We start from the raw sequence: 23,894 nt of genomic DNA, 5'->3' as shown, positions 1-23,894 counted from the left end.
CTTCACTTTCTGCCATAAGGGTGGTGTCATCTGCATATCTGAGGTTATTGGTATTTCTCCCGGCAATCTTGATTCCAGCTTGTGTTTCTTCCAGCCCAGCGTTTCTCATGATGTACTCTGCATAGAAGTTAAATAAGTAGGGTGACAATATACAGCCTTGATGTACTCCTTTTCCTATTTGGAACCAGTTTGTTGTTCCATGTCCAGTTCTAACTGTCTTCCTGACCTGCATAAAGGTTTATCAAGAGGCAGGTCAGGTGGTCTGGTATTCCCATCTCTTTCAGAATTTTCCGCAGTTTATTGTGATCCACGCTTTCAAAGGCTTTGACATAGTCAATAAAGCAGAAATAGATGATTTTCTGGAACTCTCTTGCTTTTTCAATGATCCAGCAGATGTTGGCAATTTGATCTCTGGTTCCTCTGCCTTTTCTAAAACCAGCTTGAACATCTGAAAGTTCACGGTTCATGTACTGCTGAAGCCTGGCTTGCAGAATTTTGAGCATTACTTTACAAGCATGTGAGATGAGTGCAATTGTGCAGTAGTTTAAACATTCTTTGGCATTGCCTTTCTTTGGGATTGGAAAGAAAACTGACCTTTTCCAGTCCTGTGGCCACTGCTCAGTTTCCCAAATTTGCTGGCATATTGAGTGTAGCACTTTCACAGCATCACCTTTCAGGATTTGAAACAGCTCAACTGGAATTCCATCACCTCCACTAGCTTTGTTCGTAGTGATGCTTTCTAAGGCCCACTTGACTTCACATTCCAGGATGTCTGGCACTAGGTAAGTGATCATACCATCATGATTATCTTGGTTGTGAAGATTTTTTGTACGATTCTTCTGTGTATTCTTGCTACCTCTTCTTAATGATATGCAAGGAGGAATGTAAATCTTGACCGCTAGCAACATGGAAGCGTAAAACATCTCTATACACTGTTCTTAATTATTCATTAGAAAACATGTTTTGGAGAGGAGAGAGATTAATATAGATTCTTTCAGAACAAATGATTTTTTTGCATTGGTTAGTATTCTGTATGCTGATTTTCACTCTAGTGTGTCTATTGAGCAAATAAGAGCCTTTGCTACAACTGGAATTGGGGGTTGGAGATGGGGAGGTCAGGAAGTGAATAAAGCTCTTCCCAGATCTGACATTTGGTCTAAGTATTATTTCGCCTTTTTCTGGCATCTGGGCCCTGTAATCAGAAGGTCACAGTGTCATAAATCCATGTAAACAGAACACCTGTGCCTTTGTGCTGGGCAAGGGAATTCAGTTATGCTCCCAAGAGAAGTAGCCAGCACAGTTTTTACCTCCACAAAGTTTCAGAGAGGGGACCACTTTGGCTTTGGACTAATGCTCTGAAAACTAGCCCTTGCTTTCCAAACTAACTGGCTTTGTAATTCACGTATTTATAATAAAAATGCCTTTAAGGTACTCCAAAAGAAGACATTATTATCTTTTTTAATGACCACATAGGTTATAAAATAATGAAAATTTGACAGGTATTTATTTTTAAATACAAGGTCATTCCATTTACGTATCCTGAGTAAAACTGACTTTCCTTTAATCTTTCAAATGGCAAAAGGAAAAAAAAAAAAGGATAAAGAGCAGCAGACCTCAGAATAGGTGAAAACATTCAAAAAGGACGTGGGGGGACAGTTTGATCATTGTAAGACACTTGCTCCCTGTTGCTGTGTGTTAAGCTATTAACACTATCAGCTAATATTTACTGAGACTTTACTGCCTGTTAGGCACTTCAAGTTCCATAGTTTATCACACTTAATTCACATAATAACTTTATGAGGTAGGTGCTACTATTCTCCTGCTTTACTGATTAGGAAAACGAAGTTTCTAAAAGATAAGTAATCTGACCCACATCACTTTCCCAGTGAAAAATACAACTGGGATATCAGTTTAGGGGAGCCTAATTCCAAAGTCTTTGTGATCAACCGCAAGGCTACACTGCTTTCTGAGGAGCTGGAAGGGGAGACTCTAGCCAAGCATCAATCCTCTCTGCACCTGCATAGGGGTCATTCAACTCTGAGGATGAGTTTCTGAAGGCAGGACTGCCATGCACAGATCTTCAGCCTGTACACTGTGACAGGGTGCCACAGCTGAGGGGAGGCCACCCACATGGTAGATGTGTTCTAACTTACAAGGGACGCTCTAGGTGTTCGCGAAAATCTGAAGGCCATAACCAGGTCCTGGGACAGCAGCACACACAGCTGTGCACAAATGAGACAGAGCAGGGGCCTATGGCAGAGAAGGCAACGGCACCCCGCTGCGGTACTCTCGCCTGGAAAATCCCATGCAGGAGGAGCCCAGTGGGCTGCAGCCCATGAGGTCGCCAAGAGTCAGACATGACCGAAGTGATTTAGCAGCAGCAGCAGCAGCAGGGCCCTAATGGTCCTGGCCCCCAGGTCCTCAGCCTGCCTTTTGTCTGCGGAAAAACTTTAGCCAAAGCATAAAGTTTAATCAGAGAAGTAAGAAATGTAGAAACAAGGGGAAACAGTCAAAGGAAACCAAATAATAATAATAATGTGCTCATTAAGAACAGTCAAGTACCCTTAGTTCCTTGTCAAGGGCTACAGGTAGTATTCTGAGCCGTATCCCATGAGCTCTTAGAGATAATGAAACCCCCACCAGGTGGAGAAGTTAAGTACATGGTGGCCAGACTGTAGACATGACATAAGCTGCCACGATTCTGAGAACAGGCCTCAAGAAGTGGAAAAAAACAGATCCTGGAACAGAAGATTAACTGTACTTAATCAAGATGACACTGGCCAGATCACTGATGACCAATTTCAAGATGACTATCAGAGCTGACCGTGCTGTTTCTGCAAATAGCCCCCTCCCTCTGTCTATAAAAGCTCTTACCCCTGGCTGTCAGTGCCGATGATAGACCTTTGGACAGGTGTCCAGCTTCCGCAACAATTGCCTGCATCCAAAATAAAGCAAACTTTCCTTTGCACCAACCTGGCCTCTTTAATGGCTTCTGAGCAGCACGTAGCCAGACCTGGGTTCTGTAACACAAGGACACTGGCATGCATCACTGCATGAGATGGTCTTGTCCCAACCATACTCTAGGCATCCCCTGGAGGTATTTCTTTTCCTCTCCTATTGCTTTCAGTGACTCGGTTCTGTCTGCAAACCTGGAAGGGGGAAAGCATAGGCAATACATGCTTTCCCAGTGGTTTCCAATATGTAACAATACGCCAACTACATCTATTTATTTTAAGGAAGAAGTGTCATTTCTAGTTGCCTCAAGAGTACTATCTAATCTAGCAGCGGTCCTGGTGAGAGTCTTCAGCTGTAGCACTTGTATCCCCTGAAGCCCCTTCGTTGTTGAGTGCTTGGCCTATGCCTGCCGTTTTAACGTCTGTTTAAAGCCAAAAGAGGAAGACAAATTACATCTTCTGCAAGATATTTCCATGAAATCTTTTCCACAGGGAAACATTGGGGTAATTTTGAAGGACGTCATCCACCTGGATAAGCTACACTTGCCAGTGTTGCCTCTCCATGGAGATCCTCTCATTCACTGTATTGTGTTTTGTCCGGAGCATGAGGGGTAGCTGCCAAGCGTCCAGCTGAACTGGAGTCAGGGCCTCAAACTGCCTCCCCGTGGAAGTCGAAGGGGACAGGTCAGCTAGTAGGCACAGCTGCCAGCCAGACAGCAGGGGAATTCCTTTCCTGAATTTTCTCTTCTGCCCAAGCTGTTGCATCACTGATCCAGGAGAGCTCTGAATGAACTGGCTGACCGGGGCACTCTAAAAACTCTGGGCCCTGGGCTGGAGGGGGCATAAGAGGTAGAAGGATATGTGTCTGTGCGTCCCCCTTAAAGCTACTGTCGTCACCCCTGGAAAAGCTCTGCAGGAATAAGGGGTGGTGGGAATGACAGGGGGCCTGGACTGGCTCCCTATTATAAGAAATAAGAACTAAGGCCCAGCGCGAAGCGACCTGATGGGAGTGTAGAGTGGGGAGCGGCAGCCCTATGCCTCACGCCTCCAGTTTCCAGCGCTAACTCCAGCTGCCTTCCAGCGCATCGGACAGCCAACTCAGCCTCAAGGTTTAAAGAAAAGAAACTAGAAGGTTTCCAATCACCAGCACATCAAAAACAGAAAAGGAAAAGTCCAAGTGGATTTTATTTCTGGATTGAGATGGATCTAGAATCCCCAGCTAAGCCTGGAGATCCAAAGGTGAGACGAGGCTTTCCCCGAGGGGTTGGGGGCTTGTCTCCTGATGTGGGTGATGAAGGGCAGCAGCAACTGTCCCAGAACAACCAGGCCCTGCTCCCAGGGGCCAGGGAAGGATCCTGGAGATCAGGCCAGCATCTCCCTCCTTTGGTCTTACTCTTCTCTCACTCCCACTCTCCCTCCCTCCAGAGTGTAGGACTCCTTACAGTCCCCTGAGTGACTTAGAACCAACTAACGTTAAGAAGGGCTTCCCAGGTGCTACTAGTGGCGAAGAACCCAGCCTGCTGATGCAGGAGACATGAGAGACACAGATTCAATCCCTGGTGTCAGGAAGATCCCGTGGAGGAGAGCATGGCAACCCACTCCAGTATTCTTATCTGGAGAACCCCATGGCCAGAGGAGCCTGCAGGGTTACAGTCCTTAGGGTTGCAAAGAGTCAGACACAACTAAAGCAACTTAGCACACACACATGTTAACATTAAGAAGGAGAAGGAAGCATGGAGCTCCTTCAGTCAAAGCTTTTGCGAGGCTGTGGAGATGCTTTGCTCAAGGTCATTGCCATGGGCAACACAGAACCTCCTGAATCCTGGTTCTGTGCTCTTTCTCTACACCTGCCTCCTTCCTGCCTCAAGCAAGGACTTGAGGAGTTACACACCAGCCTGGGCTGAAGCTGGGATAGAGACCTTCCCAGTGGGACTGAGGGACAAGAGAATTCCCCAATGTGCCTTGTCCTCTAAAATGCGATGCACGATCCTAGAGTTATTTGGCCTCAAGCTACTGAGTTGGGGCTCCCTGTCCCTTAGAAAGAGGTTTGTTGACTTGGAGACTTTCCGTTGAATGTTATCCTCGCAACATCCAATCAAGGCTGATAACTCCTTGAAGGCATTTTATCTCACACCCCATGCTTCCTCATTGCCCTGCAGAGGCGGTTTTGCTCCTGCAGCCGAGAGATAGCTGCACCCACTGGGGCTTCAGAGAAGTTGGGCAGGGCTGTGCAGACTTTGGCCCCAGCGTGCGCTGTGTCAGCACTTGGCACTTGAGAAAAACCCGCCTGCGGGAACCTGGACAGCAGCCCCAGAAGTAGCCTGGACCTGGTGGATATTAATCAAAGAACAGATTAGGTGCAGACACACCTGGGAGAGCCTCCAGATGAGAGCAGGAAGCCAGCAGTTTAGAGGGCAGGGAGGGCTTGAGGCTGCCATGATGGTGCCAGAGACAGGAGGCAGAGGGAACCTGTGAACCTTGCCAAATCTGACCACCCTGGGGGCTCCACCTGGGTACAGCTGGCAGAGGCTTGAGTGGGCATGGCCAGGCAGAGCCATGCTGAGGCTACAAGCTGCATCACAGAGCCGACCACGGACTCCATCTCCTTCTCTCCTCTCTCTCCTTTCCTTCACCTCCTGCCTCACCCTTCCTTCCCCCTTCTCCTGTTTCCTCTGCACACCCCCACCACTCCCACCTTGTTCCCTTTTCTCCTCATTTAGCCCAAGCCCAGCCTGGCCACTGGCCACATGTGGTTTTGTCCATTTGGACAGGGAGTGGGGTGAGGGGACCAGATTATGACTGTATGAAGCTGTTCTCAACATGAGCAGGACAGGTATTAGAGTGGAAAGGAGGAAACAATGGCTAACTTCAGTTTGATTTCTTTAGAAAAAGTATCCACAAGTCCCAGGATCTGCAGGCAGTAGGTATATTCAAAGAAGAGATTTTTTTAACCACCCAAAAAGCATCCATGAAAACCCTCTGGGGACTACAAAATAAGCATAATGTATTAACACAATCCTAGCCTTTTTTCAATCAGCAAGCAACAAAGGGCTATTGATAATGGTCAGTATGGTGTTTGTCAGAAGAGTCAGAGGTTCTTGTTCATAACGTGTTTGGTTATTCTCAGTTACGTGCCTTGGGCAACTACACCAGGCTAGATCCCAATTCAGAGCCTGGAGGCTCAAAGTCCTACCTTCCAGGACCTCCCCGGCTTGTGGGAGAGACCAGAGCAGGGGGAGATCAGCAAGGGCCAGGGGCCAGGGAGGGATTTCGAGAGCTTGTGGAGGAGAGACCGAACAGGACCCTCAGGCAGGAATGACTTGGCCTGAGAGTTGATTTTTAACTCCTGCTGTTGCCTGGAGGCTCACACCAGTGAGATTTTTCCTTGAAGGAAGCAATCCTTCTGTGAAACAGAAGGGGAAGTGGGAGACTCGGCACCAGGCCCCCTGTGGACGCTTCTAACTCACTCATTTAAGTGGCACAGCACCCTGTACTGAGTCTTATTCCCCGGGAGAGGAAGCTGATCTCCAACACTGAGTAACCTTTCCACGGTCCCACAGTTCCAACTAAGGCTTAAACTTCTGGCTTGGAGAGTTTCCACTACACAGTGCTCCCCGAGATCTAGAGCCCCAGGCTGGCAAGCGGGTGCTGGGGCTGGCATGCCACGGAGGGAGTTTTTCCAGGCTTGGTGGCAGCAAGCCAGGCCAAATGTGCGTGTCTGGGGCCATGAGGATGGAGCCAGGCTTCTCTCAAAATGGAGCTGATCCGGCCCCAGTGCTGAGCTCACCCCGATCCCAGAGTGAGAAGGCGACCAACCAAGTCCCAGGGCTACTGGACCAGTGTCTCACTCGCCTGCTCTCAGGCCTCCTCATCGACAGTGGTTTTTTCTTGCAGGTCACCAGCCAGAGGGCAGGATGGAGAATGCTCATCTTCCTCCTGATGTGCCTGCTGCCGGGTGAGTCCCAAACAGCCAGATTCAGAGCGTGCACACCCACACCTGAGCCTTCCAGGCTGCAGCCTGGCGGGCACCTCAGTGGCCTTCAGCAACCCCTCCAAAGGACAGGCATTCTCCATGGCTTTGGAGAGAGGGAGTGATTGGATCTGGGCCCAGGGAGAGTGTGGGAGGCAAGAACTCACACAAAAAGGTGTATGTCTGACCTGATGATCTCTGGGATACTCAGTGTTTTGATCTCTCTCTGCCCTCTTCAATTCAAGTTGACGACTGAAAGTCAGCTGCATTTCCGAGATATGGGTTCCAGGATAGCGCTGCTCTATTAGCACTCATTCTAAAATAACTCAAGCGCCAGGCCACAGTACCAGTCATGCAAAGACGAAGACCTTGCCTTAGAGAGTGCAGAGTCTACAAAGAAACCAGATGGGTAAATGAAAACCATTTTGTTCTTTAGTCAATGCACACTTAGGGAGGGCCTACCCTGTGTCAGGCACTAGGGACTGATGGACGAAAGTCAAGTTGCAGGCTGGTGCGGTCATCAGGCTCAGACAGGGCAGCACAGTCCTGTCTCCATGCTGTGGTGTCTGGTTTTTTTCTGATGGTAATGGGGAGCCACTAAGGAAAGCAATAAGTTTGTGCCCAGAGTATCCAAGTAGCTGCTTAATAAAAAATGTTGAAAGAGTAAATTAACAAATAAATGCTATGATAACACCCTGATGCTAGGAAAGATTGAAGGCAGGAGGAGAAGGGGATGACAGAGGATGAAATGGTTGGATGGCCTCACCAACTCAATGGACATGAGTTTGAGTAAACTCCAGGAGCTGGTGATGGACAGGGAAGCCTGGTGTGCTGCAGTCCATGGGGTCACAAAGAGTCAGACGTGATCTATTGACTGAACAGCAAATAATAACACCAAAACCAATTTTGTTTGGCTTATAAACAAATCAGATTTTAATGAATCAAAGGTAGCTAATGTTGGAGCAAGAAACCTCTGTGATGTAATCACGCCACCTCTTTATTTTCATCTCTCACTGCCCCCTTTAAAATTTTTCAGTAGGAGCAAGCTTCCTGGCCCCCAGATGAAAACTCAGGCAGGCCCATGATTTTTCAAGTCTCGAAAGTTCTAATTGGATCATTTTAAGTAACCAGCTAAATATTTTGGTCAACCATTTCATCTTCATTCAGAGATATGCCCCCCCACCCTGGCCACCCCAGGCCTGCAGTCAGAAAGGCAGGGAGGGGTGTGAGGCTGCCTTCCCCTCTCCCCTGGTCTTTCTCCCCGCCTCGGAGGCAGCTGGCACCTGGGACCCCAACAGGGTCAGAGTGGCAAGTGGGAGGGGAAGCAGGAGGCAGGCTGCTCATACCTGATGGAGTGGCCTGGAGCTCTCTGGCCTGGCAGGCTTCAGAGCTGGCGCTTCCTCCTGTGGATGTCCTTGCGGACCCCTCCAGGGGCCATCTCCCCGCTGTGGTCCCTGCACACAGAAGACCCCATCTCAGATGGCTGCAGGCTGGTTCTCTCCCCGCTGGGCCCCACCACTGGTCAAAGGTGGGGCCTTTCTCATCCTGTTGCTGGGGCAGAAGTGATCCACCCCAGGCCCAAGCCGGCTCTCCCTGCTCCTGCCACGTGCCCCTTGCACCTCCTCACACCAAGTCAGGCTCCAGTCTGCAGTCTCCAGCTGCAGGCCTCACTTGCCCGTCCCTGCCTGAAGCCACACAGCGGACACTGCTGGGAGATGGTGGGTGAATGAGAGCAGGGGCACCACCTCCACCAAAGGGGCCCCTGGGAGCCATCACACTGACCCTAAAACGCCAGCCCTCCCTTTACTTCTCACAGTCAACATTCCCAAAGCCTTTATCGTACATAACTAAGCGCTTACATAAGAGTCAGGCTTCCTGAGTGGCTCTAGGGGTTAACGAACCTGCCCGCCAATGCAGGAGACATAAGAGACGCAGGCTCGACCCCTGGGTCGGGAAGATCCCCTGGAGGAGAGCACAGCAACCCACTTCACTATTCTTGCCTGGAGAATCCCATGAACAGAGGAACCTCTCGGGCTACAGTCCACGGGGTTGCAAAGAGTCAGACACGGCTGAAGCAACTTGGCACGCACACACGCAAGAGCTACCAGTTATCCACTGAACAAGTTCTTAAGGATGCATGAAATTTGATATTGATAAGAGAAAAAAAATGTGCCTTGCGAAAGTTGATTAAGGATTCCTAATCAGCTCTCAACTGCAAAGTCAGAACACCCCATCCTGCTGATCAATGGGGCTCATCAATCCTCTTGTTCTGCCCCCCCCCCCACACACACACACACATGTAGATCACACACAGATTCCAGAAATCAGAGCGTCATCATTGTTGTCCTGAGATAGTCCTTGTTTGTAATTACGAAGATTCTTGCTTTCTATGATAAGTTGCTATGTAACTTTATCAACAGTGCCATAGTTGTAGTGTGTCATTTAATTAAACCCACAGTGAGTATTGATCTATCTCTAACATTTATGGTCTTGACTCTTCCTATAATAAGAGCTTAAGACATATGCAAGAGGCAGGCCAGCTTTATGGGCATGTGCCCTGTGCAGTCACAGGGCCCCATTTATAAGGTGCCTGGTTTAACGCTCTACTATTGCCTTAGTGAACTCTTAGTAACTTTGGAATGAGAGGTCCTCCATTTTTATTTTGCACTGGGCCTTGCAAATTATGCAGCCAGTCCTGGCAACAGGATTAAACTTTCTTGGGTTCAGAGGTGTTAAACACATGGAGCTTCCCTGATAGCTCAGTTGGTAAAGAATCCACCTGCAGTGCGGGAGACCCTGGTTCAATTCCTGGGTCAGGAAGATCCACTGGAGAGGGGATAGACTACCCACTCTAATATTCTTGGCTTCCTTGTGGCTCAGCTGGTAAAGAATCTGCCCATAGTGCGGGAGACCTGGGTTTGATCCCTGGGTTGGGAAGATCCTCTGGAGGAGGGAAAGGCTACCCACTTCAGAATTCTGGGCTGGAGAATTCCATGGACTGCATAGACTGCGGGGTCGCAAACAGTCAGACACGAGTGAGCGACTTTCACTTTCACTTTCAAAGACATAGAAAAGTTGTAGATGCCAGGCACCCATATTCTAAAGCAAGATGTTGAAGCACCTGGACAGGACTGTGGAGAGAGATGGCAAAGCTGGTCGTTCCAGAAATAGCCCCCCATGTCGTCACCCGCAGAATCATCAGGGGTCAAAAAGAAGAGCTCACAGTAAGAGCTTTCTGGAAAGAGGCAGTGTGATGCGCCCTGCACCATCTGTCCATGAGGGACAGAGGGCTCACCTCTTCCCCACTTTTAGAGGAGTAAGAGAAGGGACCTCTAGGAAGCCACTCAACAAGCTTGCTGTAGTCCCAGCAGTCTCCCAACAGCTCGGTTCCAGCAGGGACCAAATGTGGATCCCAGAGAAGGAGCTGCCCCAGGGCCTCCAGCAAGAGGGCCACCCACAGGGGACTGTGACTTCAACCGGAGGGGTATGCGGCCCCAGGTCACAGGCTTGATGTCAAGGGGCCATTAAAAGGCCAGCAGGAGCAGAGGCAGTTCCTACCAGGAGGGAACTAATTGCAGAGAGGCCCCGACAGGGAATCTGGGAGGCAACGGGGAAGGATGCGACCTTGCCCGGAGGATGCCACCTGCAGGCCAGGACTCCTCCTCCCCTCCCCTCTCCCCTCCACGCCCAGCCCCAGAGGGGCCCCAACAGCAGTTCTGAGTAGAGAAAGGGGTCCAGCAAAGCAAAGACCCTGAGCTGTCCCCCTCCCAAACATCAGGCCTCCAAGCATAGCTGGAAGAAGGGAAAAAGGCTTCAACTGGATAAGAGATTGGAATTGCAAGAAGCACTGGGCTGTGTGTTTTCTTATCCAAGTGAGATTACAAAAGCTACTGTACTTGAAATTATGTCTGAGATTTTGTCAAGGGGCAGAGACATCCCAGAGCCAGTGTGAAGAGGCTGTCAGTGAAAGGGCTGTAGACTGAGCTTCAGCTGTGATCGCAGGCACTGCCAAAGCAGACGTAGTGCCAGTTCTGCTCGGCTTTGACGGCAGCCCTTGGTGGTTTCCACTTCTAGAGAAAAGTGAGCAGTGCTGCAAGCGCTGGTCTGAGGAGGTACCGCCAAGCAGGGCAGGATTCCTGTGCTTCCGGCACTCTCTCCTTTCAGCAGCAAGCAAACACTTCCATTTTTACTATTTAACATCTCTCTTTTAAAAAAAATGTATTGAAATATACCTGATTCACAATGTTGTATTAATTTCTGCTGTACCGCAAAGTGAGTCAGTTATACGTATATGTATATTCTTTTTCATCTCCTTTTCCATTGTGGTTTATCAAAGAATACTGGATATAGTTCCCTCTGCTATACAGTGGGACCTCGTTGTTCTAGTATCTCTCTTTTACATTTTTAAAAAACATCTGCACTGGAACCCAGTGGCTAGAACCCAGGCTCTGGGCAGACTCTCAGAAGATCAGCTGGCACATGGTAAATTCTATGGTGGTTAGCTGAACAGCGGTAAGATCATTCTTGCATTTTCATCTCTCAGATGGGGCCTTCCACACAGCTCCATTCCACCCCTTGGGGCCACTCCTGATCTGGTGCTAAGCACTGACATTTCTATGTTGGTTCTTTCTAGCTTCCCCGGTGGCTCAGTGGTGAAGAACCCTCCTGTTAATGCAGTAGGCACAGGTTCGATCCCTGGGTCGGGAAGATCCCCCGGAAGAGGAAATGGCAGCCCACTCCAGTATTCTTGCTTGGGAAACCCCATGGACAGCGGAGCCTGGCAGGGCCACAGTCCATGGGGGAATCACAGAAGAGGCAGACATGACTTTAGCAAATAAACACCTACAACAACGAAAGCTCTACTCTCACGGGGGCACTTTCTGACCTGTTCCCTAATTCTAGCACAGTCTGGAGCTCAGAGCTCCTCAAACGGCGACACACTCAGCACTCTTTCTCCATGGACTTTTTTCTCCCTCTGCCTGCAGCCGCCAGTGCACTGACGGGCCCACGGCTGGTGTCCGGGGAGTCTGGGGGAGCTGTGACCATCCGGTGCCGGTACCCCCGCTCGGCCATCAACAGCCACCAGAGGAAGTACTGGTGCCGCCTCAGGCCCTCAACAGGGGTCTGCCGCACCATCGTGTCCACCAACCACTACACGCACCTGCGCTACCGCGGCCGCGTGGCCCTCGCAGACTTCCCGAAAAGAGGCTTGTTCGTGGTGAGGCTGTCCCAGCTGACCCCGGAGGATGAGGGGCGCTACCGCTGCGGCCTCGGGAGCTCAAACAACGCGCTTTTCTTCAGCATGAACCTGACGGTCTCTCCAGGTCAGGGCCGGCGGCTGGCGGGTCAGGTGTGGTGAATTCTAGGAAGGGGGAGAGACCACAGGAAGCCCAGAGGCCCAGGAGGGCGTTAAATACGAGGACAGTGATGAAAGCTGGGGTCATGCAAGGGCCGAAGGTGCGGGCTTGCATTTCAGACGGAGGGAAGGTAGATACCAGGGAAAATGGCCCAGCTGCGCCAACGGCCCAATACTAGGGTCTCCCCCTAAGCGATCCCACCCTATTCCCCCTGAACGTTGTGGCACGTGTATTTGAAGAGGGTTCCGTGAAGCCAGTGGGTTAGATAATGTGGCTTCTTATGGTCTCATCTCTTTGTTCAGACGTGCGGAGCAGGTCAGATGGGCAGGACTGAACCCTTCCTAAGACGGAGCCTCTCAGCAGGCGTCCGGCGGTGGCCAGGCCAGGGTCCTGTGCAGTCAGTTCCGGAGAGCTGTCCGGAGTCAAGTACCCGGAGTCCAGGGAAGGGCGTCCAGGCTGTGAGAGGAGGTGCAGGCAGGCAGGAGTTTAGAGAGAGCACTGTTCGATTAGAGGCTGCTCTCTAACCATCTGCAGACACTGGCCAGTCTGCTGTGACTGGAGTTTTTCCTTTTTTCTCATTTGCAGAGCAGTACGTGGAGGACAGAACGGGGTCCTCAGGCAGTCGGATAGAGAACATGTGGGCAGAAAACGAGACAGGAACATAAAGTGTCAATATTTGCAACAGACTGGAGAATACATTTGGCTTTCTCTGTTTTATCCAATACACTGGCCAAAGACTGCACTGCTTAGTGAGGGGACATTCTAGCGGCAAACACCTCAAGCCTGATGTCCTTTGCTAAAGCCTGTAGGCTGCCTGGACAGCCCTCTCATTAGGCCTCCTTCTGCTGTTCACACAGGTCTTTCCAGAACCATCCCCACAGCCACTCTGGCCTATGGTGAGCTCATCACAGGATCCTTTGAAATAGCATCACCCCCAGCAGCCAAAAGATGCACACGAGGAAACACCCAGACGACAGGAAGACAGAGGACAGGATGGGATACGGCTGCCCTGACTCCAGGATCCAGGAAAACCATGGCTTCAGCCACGGGAGAGCAAACCCCAGGAGCAGCTGCGGTACTGGCTCCAGGGACAGGCAGCCAGGCAGAGGGCTCCGTCTGGGCAACTGTGCCCACTGTGCAGAGTCCAGCTTCAACAATCAGAGGCATGACCGGCGCTACAGAACGGGGTCTGGTGTGGAGCACCAGCAATTCAGAAGCAACCAGGGCCACGGCCAGCGAAAGAGAGAGGGAAACTACTCCTGGGACTGACAGGCCAAGCGAGGAGACGGAGAGCATCAGCACAACCCCGGGCACCCCTGAGACAGCGGCAGGGAGCGTTAGGCCATCAACCCTGGCCTCAGAAAGATGGATGTGGGAACCCCTCCAAGAGGAGACATCGGCTTCTGAGCCACAGAGCCTGGGCTCCGTTGAAGGGACCATCCCGGCTGCAGCTGTGTGGACCTCAGAGCCAACCCGCATAGAGATGGCATCTGCGGAGGGAAGCGGTGACGGCGACCTGGGCACCCCTGCCAGAGACGGTGGTTCACACGTGATGCCGAGCCAGGCCCTGGCAGTGGGGCCCCTCGGGCCCCCAGCCAGGGAGTCTTCCGTAAAGAGGTAACCCCCAGGCGCCCTCCCCTGGGGCTGCACATCTGCCTGCTCCCTCAGTGAGCTCAGCTTCACGCGCCCTTGGGTCTGCTCATGCCTCTGCTCCCCCTCTGTAGCCTCAGGACAGTGAAGGGCAAAGGTCACGGGGGTCAGAATGCTCCCTCCTTCCAAGGTCCTCACTGGGAGAACGCCATCTGAGTATTTTCACGTGACTGAGCAAACATCTAAGCAACAGAATATTCAGAATATTTAGGTGGGACTGTTGGGACTTTTGGTTCCTTAAAGATGAGAAAACAAAGCTCCAGCGGGTGGCAAGATGGGGTGGCGGGTGACTCACCGAAGCCACAAAGAGACACTTTGCGGCAGAGCCAAATGCCTAGTGTGGATTCCCTGACCCTGACTCAGTTCTCTTGGCCCCTGCGGCCCATTGGCAGGGACCCCACACAGGTGGTCGGGGAGGGACAGGACGGAGGACTTGGAAACCGGGAGGCAGGGGACCGCGTCCCAGGTCAGCAACTAACCGGCCAACCATGGGACGAGGGCAGCCGGCTGGCCCAGGCCTCCAGGTCGCCTCTAAAATGAGGGGTGCAGGGCTCTCCAGGCCCCCCTCTTGTGCTCTTCTGATGCCCACTCCTGCTGCTTCCTCTGCAGCGCTTCTCTGGAAGAGAAGAACTTCTGCGGGATCCTGACTCCAGTCTCGTCGGCGCTGTGCCCGCTTATGCTGGTGACCCTTGTTCTGTGGAAAAGGAAGCTCCAGAGGAAAAAGAGCTGTGAGTGGGGTCTAATTCGCCCCAGGCCCGCAGAGGGGAGGGCTCGTTCCCCTCTGACACCCTCAGGACTGGGGCAGGTCCGGGACTGCTGGATGCAGAAGTGCTAAATGCTAGTCTGGGCCATGTTAGCCAAGCTTGGCCTTGGTTCCTTTCTCTGTCAAATGGGAAAGTCATCTGTTTATTTACGTCCTGGTGATGTCCGAGAGCCTAGGGAGACGTTCTTCAGAGAATGGTGAGACTGTTGCTCAGCGTAGGCCTAGGAACCACGTGAACAATGCTGGCAGCAGACAGGAGCACAGGGCCCAGAGGTACAGCCAAACTATGCCTGCACCCTCTGCAGACCTCTTACAGCACCAGGCCCAGGTTTAAACACATCTAAAGCGACTGTTCCACGGTGGTTAGATGTGGCAAAGAAAGGGTGAGATACTCTGGGAGCAAGCAAAAGGGGCTAAGCTTCCCAGACCCAGGGCCCTGAAGGCCTGGCCCAGTCTCTGCGGCTCTAAGGGTCTGATTAGAAACCGTCTGTGTCAAGAGGTCCTTGACGCTTGCAGCGGGTGAGGGTGGTTCTTGGGGAATCAGGCTCAGCGCCCGGGACCCTCACAGTGTGCTCTGTGTCTGTGCAGCTCAGAAGACAGGAAGGTCATCAGGGGTCACCTTGATTCAGATGACACAGTCCCCGGAGCTGGGCCTCCAGCCAGGCCAGCCACCCCAGGTGGGAAGGAAGAGGCTCCAGGTTGACCCTCCTCCTCTCCACACCAGCCTGAGTCTCCCAGCAAGAGACCCGGGACCCCAAGGAATGGAAGGATAAGCCACTCGGTCACTGTGGAAGCGGAACCAGGACTGAATACCATAGCCCAGCTTCTTCTCTTCCTTCCTCCACGTGAACGAGCTGGGGCAGAGGGAGCTGGGGGAATGGGACTCCGTCTAGGGAGACAAAGACTGGGCCAAGGAAGGTGGAGCATTTTCCACGGCCATAAGCGACACCGTGACTCAAAGAAGGCTGCAAGACAGAATCAGTTCACTACTGGTGGAGGTCAGTGGACCCGGATAAGGCAAGAAATTTCCATTCCTGGAGGTCTGAGTGCAATGTTAACAAAATTTCAACCATCACTCCTAGCCCTCGTAGGCGCCCCCTTTTCTGATGTCTGTCAGCACCCAGCCTACTGCACAGGTTTGACTCATTCCCAGTAGATTCTAAGCTCTAGGGGCAGTGACTGCATGTTGCCCTTCTTACTACATCCCTGAAGAACTTCAGCTCAGCAGAGCCCCCAATAAATAACTGTACTGAATGGCTGACTGGAGGGGCGTGGTCTCTGTGGCCTCTGGTGACCCTGCCCATGAAGATGCTCTGAAGCGCTTTCTATGTGTGGAGGCGGGGGGGCGGCCCATAGATGACCCCACAGGTCCCTACATGGGGACCAAGAGGAAGAACACTTGTTCCCCGTTCATCCCTCCCCATTTGGCCCCATACTCACTATGCTGTAGACCTTTTGACCCAGTCAAGATTTTCTGGGATTTTCCTAAGTTCATGAAGGAGAAGGGTATTTTTCAGTAGATTCTCATCTTCTTCATAAAGCTCCTCTTATTCAACTGCTTATAATTCCCTGATGCCAAGGACTGTTGATAAAGCTGGAAAGCGGTTATGGTAAGAGGGGTGGATAAGAAGGGAGATGGCCGAGAGGAATTTTATGTGGATTCTGCTTTGCGACCATTTCATCACATGCTTGTTGGGGGTTTGCTCTGGTCCCGGGTGTCACGTCTCGTCAAGTGTCACCTCTGCTCTGTCACATTGCCAGATCTGTCAGCAAGCTGTCTGAGCTTCACGTTTGGACAGAGCAGCCCTCAAGCAATGGAAGAGAAGGGAAAGAAAGGCTCCAACATCAAGTCAGGAATTGTCAGGGAGATAGTCCCAGAAGGCTCAGCCCTGCCTCCTAAGCAGCCAGCAGTACCACAAATCCTACCTTGCTGCCCCTGCAAAGCTGGGGCTGAACCCAGACGCTGTCCAGAGAGCATAAATATGATACGCTCTTCATGGTTTGGGAGAGAAAGGCTCACTGTTTTGGATAAGCAGTGAAGTTGCCTGCACCTAACCAAATGGATTACTGAACTTCAGCACTAATAGATCCTCAGAGATCAACCAGTCTAAAACCCACTGCCCAGGGTGAGATGCCTGAGACCCTGTGGCAGCAAAACAGCTTGCTGAAAGGCTCTCAGTTAACCCAGTTAGGAATAGCAGGATGAGGACTAGAAGAGGGAACTCGTGACCTTGACCTAGTGCTTTCCTCACTTCACCTTTGCTAAACACCAGATCAGAGCAAAACTCATCATCGAGAATCAAAGCCACCACACCCCTGGCTCTAGACCATTTTCATGCACATGATCGCAGGGGCCTGCCTCAAACACCTGTAAGAGAGACAGAAGAGTCACCATCATCCCATCCAGCCGATGTGAAAACAGGCCCTTAGGGGTATAGAGTTCAGCCACAGTCCCTCAGCTCACTGCATGCAGGAATGGGAGCAAGTCCAGACTGTATAGGACCACTCCGCAGTGTTTTCCAGAGGCATCCACAAAACACTAGCTTCTGAGGACTGTTACAAGCTATTCTGAGGAAAAGGTTTGGTAGATCAAAGAAATTTGGGAAACATGGCTTAAACCAAAAGCGGGTTTTCTGCAGGAGTTTTGGAAGACTTTCAGAGGTTAAAGCGTCTGCCTGTAATGCAGGAGACCTGGGTTCGATCCCTGGGTCGGGAAGATCCCCTGGAGAAGGAAATGGCAACCCACTCCAGTATTCTTGCCTAGAGAATCCCATGGACAGAGGAGCCTGGTGGGCTACAGTCCATGGGGTCGCAAAGAGTCGAACACGACTGAGTGACTTCACAGTTAATACACCAAGGTGCATTGTGAATAGCCCTGGTGGGAGGGTCAGGGGACATTGTACGTGTTACCCCAGGTTTTGGACTATCGTGTTTAGCTTGAAGTGACCTCACAGGACTGGGCTCCTCAAATCACTCCTTGTTTGGGGAAGCCTGATGCACTGAATCAGGGGTCACAAACCTTTTCTATAAAGGGCCAGAGAACAAATACTTCAGACTTTGCAGGCTGTAAAGCCTCTGTTGCAACTGCTCCACTCTGCCCTGGCAGCCCAGAAGTGGCCAAAAACCATCCTGAAGTGAATAACTTTTGGCTGTGTTCCGACAAAACTATTTACAGAAGCAGGCCACAGGCTGGATCTGGCTCAAGAGCGGTAATTAATTTACAGCCTTAATGCCAATCCCTGCATTAAACCGTAAAACCAACTGAGGCTCTCCACTTCCCACTCTGATATGAAGGATCTGACTCCAACCTCCTCAACAGCTTCCCTTGGCCACCCTTGGCTGGCACCTTCCTCCTTCTGAGCCCCTGTAAGCCCCTGTCTGGGATGCAGTGGTTGGGCATTCTGCCTGACCACCTGCCTGGGGGTAGGGAGGGCACCTGCCGGCCAGGGTGTTGTCCAAGGGGTTGGACAGGGGTCAGGAGCAGCTTCCAGAAGTAGGAGAGGCTGCCAAACCAGAGTGTTCCAGGGAAAGCTGAGGTCCACCAGCGGGGAGAGCAAGTACAAGCTCAAAGGGATGGAGCAGAGCCAAGAGCAAAGTCTTTGGAGCTGAACAGAGATAAGATCTGAGTGAAATCTTGGCCAGGAAGGAAGCGGGGGAACCCCTAAGGCTTCAAGCACTCCTTTATGGGCTTAACGCACTCCTTTATGGGCTAACGGATACCTGGAGAGGGGCAGGGGCCTGGATTTAAAGGGCCAGAGGCAAAGGTGGCTAAGAAGGCCATGGCCACTGCTGGAAACTGTCAACACTCCGGTTTTAATCTCTTATCCCCAGCTAGCTTGATACCCACATCTCTGGGACGAGGAGCAGGGGGACTTCCGTCTCTGAAGCTGGAATCAGCCAAGTGTCCATGGGAAATATCCAAGATACAGGGAAGCACTCCCTTTCCTAAGATCAAGCATGTTCTCTGGATTAGGGAGCAACCCTCCCAGTCTCACCTTGCTGCATAACAATGCTGCTGCTGTTCACTGAGTATCTCTACCAAGCAGGCACACTCCTGGATGTTTTCACATTCTACATTCACCTAATGCAACATTTCTATAAAGTAGGCAAGATAATCCCCATTTTACAGATGAGAAGACTGAGGAGACAGAAAGAGGCCGGGAGCCACTGAACACAAGGCAGCCACAAACGAAATCCTTGGTCATGGCACTGCACCGCCATGCTTGGACTTACAGCCTGCTTATTTTGGTCACACGCTTCCCTGTTTAAGATTCTAGAGAAGTCTTTGTTTTCCTCTTTTAGGCCTGTGTGTAAAAAGTCTCATAATCATTTCCAGTAATTTGTTCTCTTCAGTCACTGAGCTGACCTATTCCTGTCCTGGCTAAGTGAAGTGGAAAAGTTCAGAGAGCTGGAACTAAGAGCGAAAACTTCACTGACCAGTCCTGAGGTCCTTACTGGCATTTGCAAAAATCGAGCTCAGATCCTAACGCTTGCAGGGGTGTCCATCTGTCACAGGTAACTCAGGACAAGTGCTTGACTTGGCAGCCGACTTCTCATACTCTCCACAAGGGTTTGGGGGGTTTCTTCCTCTCCTCCAGGAGCCAGTGGGGTCTGGGAAGTACAGAATCAGCTCCCGTCAGATACAGAGAGGGAGGTATTTCCATGAAAGGACTTACACCTCGCTTCAGTCAAGTATTATTTTAGACATGTATTATGTGATTATTTTCCATTGGTGCGGATAATCCAGGGCTAAGAGCTTGACAAAGGTCGAATGGAGAATGGAGAGCCGGTACTAAAGGAAGTACTCTCTGTGGGTGGTGCTGCTTGCCAAGTCCAGGGCCACCAAGCCCTCCATTTTTCTTGAAGTGACACAGCGTGACTTGCAGGCCCTGGGCCTACCAGACCAAACAGCTCCCCTCACTGTCATCAAGGGGCTGAGCCATCACCCCACGGCCCACCATCCAAGGGGGCAGCTGAAACCTAGATGGGCAGCAGAGAGGTGCCAGCTGCTGGAATGGACCCGATGCCACACTCCTAGTGGCCCGTAGACATCACAAGTACTGAAGCGCTGAGTCAGGGGGCCGCTGTTTGCCTCCTGGTCCTGTTTGGCTGAAACATTCCCTGATTAGCATGTCGGGTTTTCTTTTCTGCCTCTTCCAGTCTCTGACCAAGTCCCATCCTTTGCCTGTTTGTTGCCTTGATGTAGACCTACCAGTTTTGCTCTGAGCATAAAGGTTCAGGTAACAAGGGCCACTTCTTTTCCTAACGTTACAGATTCCTGGTTCCCCAACCCTGAGTATCTTAGAAGGAAGAGAGCCATGATGACGTTTCCAAGTTGTCCCATAATTTGACGATGTTGTACTTCAGACAAGAGCTCAGGAAGGGGGCCCTGGGGAGTTTGCTTCTTTAAATCCTGGCATGGGAAGGACAGACTGGTTAGGAAATACAACTCTCCCCGACCCGGGTAGCACAGACAGCTGAAAACCAACTACAGTATACGTCACTGGAAAGAAGCAGATTGTATACCATTGTACAGATGGGAATGTTGAGGCTCGGATGGGCACAGGCTGCAGGGGATCTCAGAGGATGTGTTTTTAATGGCTGCCGCCAGGCAAAGCTTGGGCTAAAGGCCAAACTCAGACCAGGAACAAGGAAACAGCAAGTTTTCAGGAGGACCCCGGTGGCTTATGAGAGGGGCTGGGCCCTGCCACCTGACACTCCACCTATTGACTTTGGATGTCTGCTCTGAAAATCTTCCTTCTTCCGCCCCTCCCTGGCCAGGGGATGCAGGCAGTAGAGGGCAAGAGAGTGGTTTGGTAACTTCAGAAAAGACTTGCTCATTTGTTCCTGCCTCACAGAATCAGAGAATAAAAGCTCTCCGGGGTCCCGGAACTGGCCTAGGGGAAACTGAGGGAGCCTGGTGACCGAAGCCGATTTTCCACTTCCAGGATCTTTCACGTTCAGTTTCGACACGTCTAGCCTCCTCCTCGGGCTCAGGCGTGCCCACCACCGTCTCTGCCATCACACCCCCACCAGTCACAACGGTCGAGTACAGACAACCCCCGCTCCCGCCCCACTCCAGAAGGCCTAGAAGAAATGTCATTTTCACTTTCTAATTAGGAATCAATGGAGCTAGGAAAACAGTGAGGGGCTGGACATCTGGGCAGTGACAGGGAGGCAGGTTGTCAGGGAGAAGGTGACTCACTGAGTTCATGGAGATGGAAGAAAAGATCTGAGGCCCCGGTGCACACACGTGGCCAGCCAGTGGCTCTCTGCAACACATCCAGTGACCTGAACCTTGAATTTGGTAGCACCCCTCCTCCCCTCACACTCCCCTCACACCTGCCACCCAGCATGGCACTGTGACTTTTCCCTCATTGTGGCTGTTCTTGGCATGGACACGAAGCTGCCAGGTCATAGACACTCTGCTCCGAGCCCCCTAAGAAGGGCCCTGTGGAGCCCCTATGAAATCACCCACCAGCCAGGCAAACATTTATAAGGAAGCTTCCTCCTACTTACTTCCTGACGAGGAGGTTCACCAGAAAACCTCTGAACATAAGTCTGGGCTCAGAGACTCCTCCAAAATCTGACCCGAGCTAAGCCAGGCCAACTGGACTGTTCCAGTCTGGGGCTCCAGGCAGTGACCACACAGGGACCACACTGCCAAGCTGAGCAAAAGTGCAGTCATCCACGTCCCAGGCCCTCTCTCAAGCCCCAAAGGTGAAATTAAAACAGCAAGAGCCAACGCTGTGCTCCTGCCTGTGGATGGCAGCTGGGCCAGGAAATACTCGATCATTATTTGCTGATGGCAAGGCAGGCAACCTGGGCATAAATAACCCCAAATGGTCCACTTCCTTAAAAAACAGGGTTTTGGGGGAGAGGGGCTTGGTATTTAGCTTTTGCAGTCACTGTCAAAATTCTCTTTTCCAGCGATTGTTACTAAAATGCTCTATAAATGCTTACCAAGAAATGCTCGATTTCAGGGCTGGCTGGCCTGGGATTAAACATTGACTGCAGACAAGAGTTAAACATTGATCAGCTAAAGAGCTGCACATGGGAGCAGAGAGCTGGCAGCAAACTGCAGTGGTAGGCACTTCCTCTCTCCGCTCTTATCCCACTTGTCCCGCAAAGCCGCATTCGTGAGGACTGTCCCCAGTGAGCGATGCTGAAAGGGCAGTGGAGATCTGGGGAAGGACCAGATAGCGTAGGCCTCCCCTTCTCTGTTGGTGGCTGGGTCAGCCCAGGGTCTGGGAGCTTCACACTGGTAGTGCCTGGGGGCCTGTGGACCTGGCCTTCTCCAGTCTTGGCGGGATCAATTCAGTGCAAATGGGAGCCCTTGGCTGCCTGGGAAAACAGACTTCAAAAGATTCATCCGGGGGAGTAAAGGCTTTGGGAAGTGGAGGAAAGTGCTCAGTGTTGGGAGACCTCGGTTTTCGACCCATCCATGCCATCAGCTCATTGTGCAAACCTGGCCAAGTCCTCCCACTTCCCTGCCCTTGGTTCCTCACGGATCAGCGAGGAAATCAGTCCTTTCCAACAGCCTATGCTGTCCCCGTGCTGAACCATCAACACCTTCTAGATGCCAGCCACTGTCCATATTATACTTAATCTCCACACCATAGTAATGGGGTAAGGATAATTAGCCCCATTTTATAAATGAGAAAACCAAGGCCCAGAGACACTAAATAACTTGTCAAGGAGCCCCCTGCTAGGGGTGACAGGACTTGGATATGAACCCGGAGAGTTCCAGGTCTGGAGTGTGGGAGATTTCCCAAGGCTGCCTGGCTGGCGTGTGGGGCTGATGACTCTTCAGTTAGACAAGAAGCCCTTGGGGAACAGGGATGCACACCCCTGCATGTCTCAAATTTCCCTGGACCTCGAACTTGCTGTGGGACATAGTTTTGCGGTAGACTGATTGAACAGCTGGTCACGGACACAGCAGAAGTTTGTGGTAGGCTGAACAATGGCCTTCCAAAGACAGGTCCACCTCTGATCTGTAGAATCTATAAGTGTTACCTTCTTTGAGAAAAGGGTCTTTGCAGATGTAATTCAGTTCAGGATCTTGAGATGAGATCATCCTGGATTATCTAGACAGACCCCAAAGGCTATCACAAGTGTCCTTTCCTTATAAGAGAGGCAGAGAAACATTTGAGACACACAGAAGACAATGGGAGCCAAGGACACAGATCAGAGTGGTGTGGCTACAAGGCAAAGAGGGCCAAGGAATGCCAGCAGCCACCAGGAGCTGGAACAAACAAGGGCCTGGTTCTTCCCCTGAGCCTCCGAGGGAGCCCTGAGCCCACACCCTGATCTCCGACGTTTGCCTTCCGAGAAAGAACACTTTTCAGCTGTTTTAGGACACCCTGGTTGTGGTCATTCGTTGCATCGCATTGAAGCTAATGCGATGCTCAATCAAAACACAGAGTCCTAGAGCCGGGAAAGCCTTGGAGGTCGGTTGGTCCAGTGCCCCGGTTTAACAGATGAAACACCTGCAGCCCTGAAGGGGGAAGTGGTTTGGCAAAGGTCGCTCAGTAAGTTAGAGCCGGGTACTGGCTCGCTGACCCCAGGCCAGGGCTCCCCAACTGACTCGTGCCGAGTCCCAGAGTCGTGAAAGGCAAATGAGACTTTCTCATTATTATTTTCCTCTCTGATTATTATTTTAAGAGGGAGGGGGAGCTCTTAAGCAGATCAAGCGCTGTCCATCTTGGAGGTGTAACTCCTGCTTTTACCGTCATCACTCTCGAGTCGGGGGGCCACTCTCCTCCCCCAGGACTGGGAGGCCCGGCCTATATCTCGGGGCCACTGGGGTCCCGGTGGGGAAACCGCAGCGAAAGACGGGAAGCTGGGGGCCTGCAGTCACACCGCTAGCATGTGGCTGAGCCCAAAATAGGACGCAGGGTTCTGACTTCATAACTCTTCCCTGGTTCTGCTTCTCATTTGCTTCTTTCCCTAAGCTGGGTCAGTAGGCGACGTGGACTTGGGGTACGTGTGGGGGCATGGGCACTGTCAGCTGAGATGGTCTGGCGGACTCCTGGGAACACACCAGGACATGATCCGGGAAATGTCCCGTCATCACAGACTGCAGGGCTGGGAGAGGAGCCCTGGGCCCCCCAGGTAGCCTGAGAAGCAGCTGTTTCCTGGACGTGCTTCCCTGCCTCCCCACAGGCCCGCAACTCATCAAGGTTGTGTCCTAGGGCTCA

General features: G+C 51.6%; 1 protein-coding gene and 1 long non-coding RNA gene across 2 annotated transcripts; one reads left to right on the top strand and one right to left on the bottom strand.

The window, feature by feature from the left end:
- Window positions 1-3,796: 3,796 nt before the first annotated feature.
- Window positions 3,797-15,948, top strand: FCAMR (Fc alpha and mu receptor). Its single transcript, XM_042257020.1, has 6 exons — window positions 3,797-4,193; window positions 6,849-6,909; window positions 11,910-12,248; window positions 13,139-13,898; window positions 14,541-14,659; window positions 15,283-15,948. The coding sequence occupies exons 1-6, from the start codon at window positions 4,155-4,157 to the stop codon at window positions 15,465-15,467; spliced, it is 1,503 nt and encodes a 500-aa protein (XP_042112954.1). The 5' UTR covers window positions 3,797-4,154; the 3' UTR covers window positions 15,468-15,948.
- Window positions 4,115-8,390, bottom strand: LOC121820759 (uncharacterized). Its single transcript, XR_006061441.2, has 2 exons — window positions 8,271-8,390; window positions 4,115-7,314 (listed from the first exon to the last, which is right to left on the bottom strand). It is a non-coding gene; the product is annotated as an uncharacterized LOC121820759 (long non-coding RNA).
- Window positions 15,949-23,894: the final 7,946 nt, after the last annotated feature.

The sequence above is a fragment of the Ovis aries genome, chromosome 12 (assembly GCF_016772045.2).
Source record: "Ovis aries strain OAR_USU_Benz2616 breed Rambouillet chromosome 12, ARS-UI_Ramb_v3.0, whole genome shotgun sequence".
In the NCBI taxonomy this organism is placed as follows: Eukaryota; Metazoa; Chordata; class Mammalia; order Artiodactyla; family Bovidae; genus Ovis; species Ovis aries.
Note: the sequence above shows the minus strand (reverse complement) of the source record. Positions and strands in the feature narration are given on the sequence as shown.